At 46.5% G+C, this 3,021-nt stretch overlaps 1 protein-coding gene across 1 annotated transcript; it reads right to left on the bottom strand.

The window, feature by feature from the left end:
* Positions 1 to 269: 269 nt before the first annotated feature.
* Positions 270 to 2,808, bottom strand: LOC121937739 (echinoderm microtubule-associated protein-like 6; the record flags this gene model as incomplete). Its single annotated transcript, XM_042481059.1, has 6 exons — positions 270 to 375; positions 456 to 642; positions 881 to 981; positions 1,148 to 1,254; positions 1,721 to 1,888; positions 2,599 to 2,808. Coding segments are annotated over 6 exons (879 nt in total), but the record flags the coding sequence as incomplete, so codon positions are not given.
* Between the last annotated feature and the right edge of the window lie 213 nt (positions 2,809 to 3,021).

Raw genomic sequence — 3,021 nt, 5'->3', positions numbered from 1 at the left:
TAAAAGTTGCAAATGACAGATTTCAAATTACAGTCAGTACTTCGGGGATTACAAAGTGATTCATTGTTTGCAGAAAGTGGATTAGGTATTACACATGGAGATTTAGGGATAACAAATGGTGTTTTCAAACTTGAAAAATCCAATATTAGAGGTGATGGTTTAAAGCTTACAGGTGGTACTGCAAGGACGATGATTCATGGATGAGGCAGTGCAGGATACTAAATGATGAAAAGTGTGGTGAGGGATACCAAATGGTGCAGTGAGTGTACCTGTGAACTCCAGAGCACACACCCCTCTGCTGTGGTGTCCCTTCAGCAGGGACAGACACTTCAGAGTCTGAATGTCCCAGACGTGGACGGCCGGGTCTCTGCCCACCTGAACACACAGACAGCCAATCAGAAACACTCACAGTCAGGCTGACCACGCTCGCTGCCGTCTGATTGGCCGGGGCGTACCTGCGCGGAGGCCACGTAGTCTTTGAGCGGGTGGACGGCGAGGCTGAGGATGTCGTCGTCGTGGCCGAGGTAGAATCTCTGACTGTGCTGCAGACGGTTGTAGACGACGATGACGGCGGCCACGTGGTACACCACCTCCCCCGTCTGACTGTAGAACAGGTTGTTCCGACAGTCGAAGCCCCGATACCTGCGCAGGTGACAGGAAACCACGAAAATAAAGGCCACCTCATACAGGACTAGAATTACCTCCTTGCAGTTTGAGTTCAAGCTCAGGTTTTTTCCAAAATGAGGTAAACTCCCTTTAGACCTTCTTGAAACAATGTCTTCACAAAAACGTGTCTAATCGTTGCTTATCGTAACTAATCCTTGAGTCCAGGTGGACGTTTGTACCAAAATAAAAAAAAATCTTCGTTGAGGTATTTTACCCGTGAACAAACTGCAGACGAAGCCCCTCCTCCGGAGCTTTCTGACGCTTCAGGGAACCAATCAGCTTCTTCCTCAGCTGAGGCAGGTCCTCCTTATACACCTGCAGAGAGAGACAGACAGGTGAGACAGACAGAGAGACAGGTGAGTCAGACAGAAAGAGAGACAGGTGAGACGGACGGATGGACGGAGAGACAGACAGACAGACAGACAGGTGAGTCAGACAGACAGGTGATTCACAGCATGCCACAGGTGTGTTTTCTGGTCACCTGACGCTCGTAGCTGGTCTGAGCTTCCTGTTCGATGTCCGAGTCGAGCTCCGGGACGTCCGACACGTCCGAGTCCGACTCGCCGCTGTTTGAGTCGGCGTAACCCTCTGAACACACCGACCAGGAAAATAAGGGGTTAATAAAATATAAACTAGAAAAATCATCAAAAGAGAAGCCGCAGCCCGCTCTTTAGGGATAACCAATAGCAAAGGATAACAAATGGTGAGCTAGTGATGATCTAATGTGTGTGTTTAGGGATAAAGAAGTTTAACATGAAATAGGGATAACAAATGGTGCTAAGGTTTTATAAATGTAATAACAAATAGATACTATTCACAGACTGGTGTTTTAGGAATAAGAAATACTTCATTAAAATTCACCAATCTTGTTGTTTTCTTATCTTGTTCTGGGATAACAATTGTGATTCCGGGATAACAAATTGTAGTTCGGTGTTTACAGAGGTTAAGGTTGAGGTGTTTAGATTTTAGGGGCTTCGTGGGTTCATCAAGTCAGTCCATGGCCGGACGTCATTATTTTCTGATAAAAAGCTGCGGCCGTGAACGTCGGCATTACCTTGGAGGAGCGGCTCCAGGACGCCGTTCATGACGCCTTCGGGCAGGAACCTCCACTGGAAGACGGCGTGGTCGGCGCCGCCGGTGCTGATGACCCACTGCAGGTCGTTGGACCAGCGGACGTTGGTGACGTGGGCCGAATGGCCGATGTACTTCTTAAATTTGGCTCCTGTTGGAGGAAGAAGACGGAGTTTAAACGGAGGAGGTCATGACGCCGCGTGTCAGAAATGACTGAAGGGAGTTACGGCGGCGGGATAACCAACCAGTTCAGAATTTAACATCAAAGACCAGTAAAACTCAAAGAATCAGGACTGGGCTGATAGTTACTGCCATACTGGTCCAGGGAGTCGGATCCAGGTTCCTCTCTGAGTCTAGAATCTGACAGCCCGGTGGGACCATCCTGAACATCCCGTGTTTTTTTAGTTATGGCAATTTATTTTTCTTTTAAAAAAATTGGGCATTTTTTAAAGAGAACATTTGGTGAAACGTTTTTTCTTTCATCTTTTTTTGCCTTTGGGTTTGAAAAGCATGTTTCCTTTAAAAAACGCCCAAAAATTCTAAACAAACAAAACAGAAGAAAAAATGCATAAAGCTTAACTTTTTTTTCCTTCAAAGTTTTTTGGGTTGTTTTTTTTTTACTTTCAGAGCATTTTTGTTCCTTTCAAATTTTTTGAGTTTAAAACTTTTTGGTTTGTTTTTTTTCCTCATACATTTTTTTTTTTAACTCTTTAAAATTTTCTTTTAATTTTGGTGATTTTCAAAGTAAACATGCCTTCCAAACCTGCTTTCCTGCCAAATTGAAAAACCTCAAAGTGACATCGTTTCTCACAGCGAGAACCTGTAAAACTGAGAGGGACTCCCTCTCAGCTCCTGACCGACCTTTCTTGAGGCAGGGGAACCTGAAGAGTTTGACGAGGCCGAGGTCGTCTCCCGTCACCAGCACGGCGCTGCTGTAGTTGGCGTCCACCGAGTTCACGTTGGTGACGTTGGAGTATTTGGGCCAGATGGCGTTCACCTCTGGCCCGATGACGCCTGTCCACGTCATCCAGTGGATCCCCTTGGCCTCCTCTTTGGGAACCAGCTTCCCCGCTGCAGGGCACAAGGTCACAAGGTCACAAGGTCACAAGGTCACGAGGACACGAGGGCACAAGGGCTTGAGGTGAGGGGATTCTGGGAGATTAGCAAGACCCCAAATATTGTAAAGATACTGTCAGCAGCAGTGGTGGAGGAAGTATTCCGATCCTTTACTGAAGTAAAAGTACTCACACCACCCTGTGAAAATACTCTGTTACAAGGAGAAAG

The sequence above is a fragment of the Plectropomus leopardus genome, unplaced genomic scaffold (genome assembly GCF_008729295.1).
Source record: "Plectropomus leopardus isolate mb unplaced genomic scaffold, YSFRI_Pleo_2.0 unplaced_scaffold27317, whole genome shotgun sequence".
NCBI lineage: Eukaryota > Metazoa > Chordata > Actinopteri > Perciformes > Serranidae > Plectropomus > Plectropomus leopardus.
The sequence above is the reverse complement of the archived record's forward strand: the minus strand, read 5'-3'. Positions and strand labels throughout refer to the sequence as shown.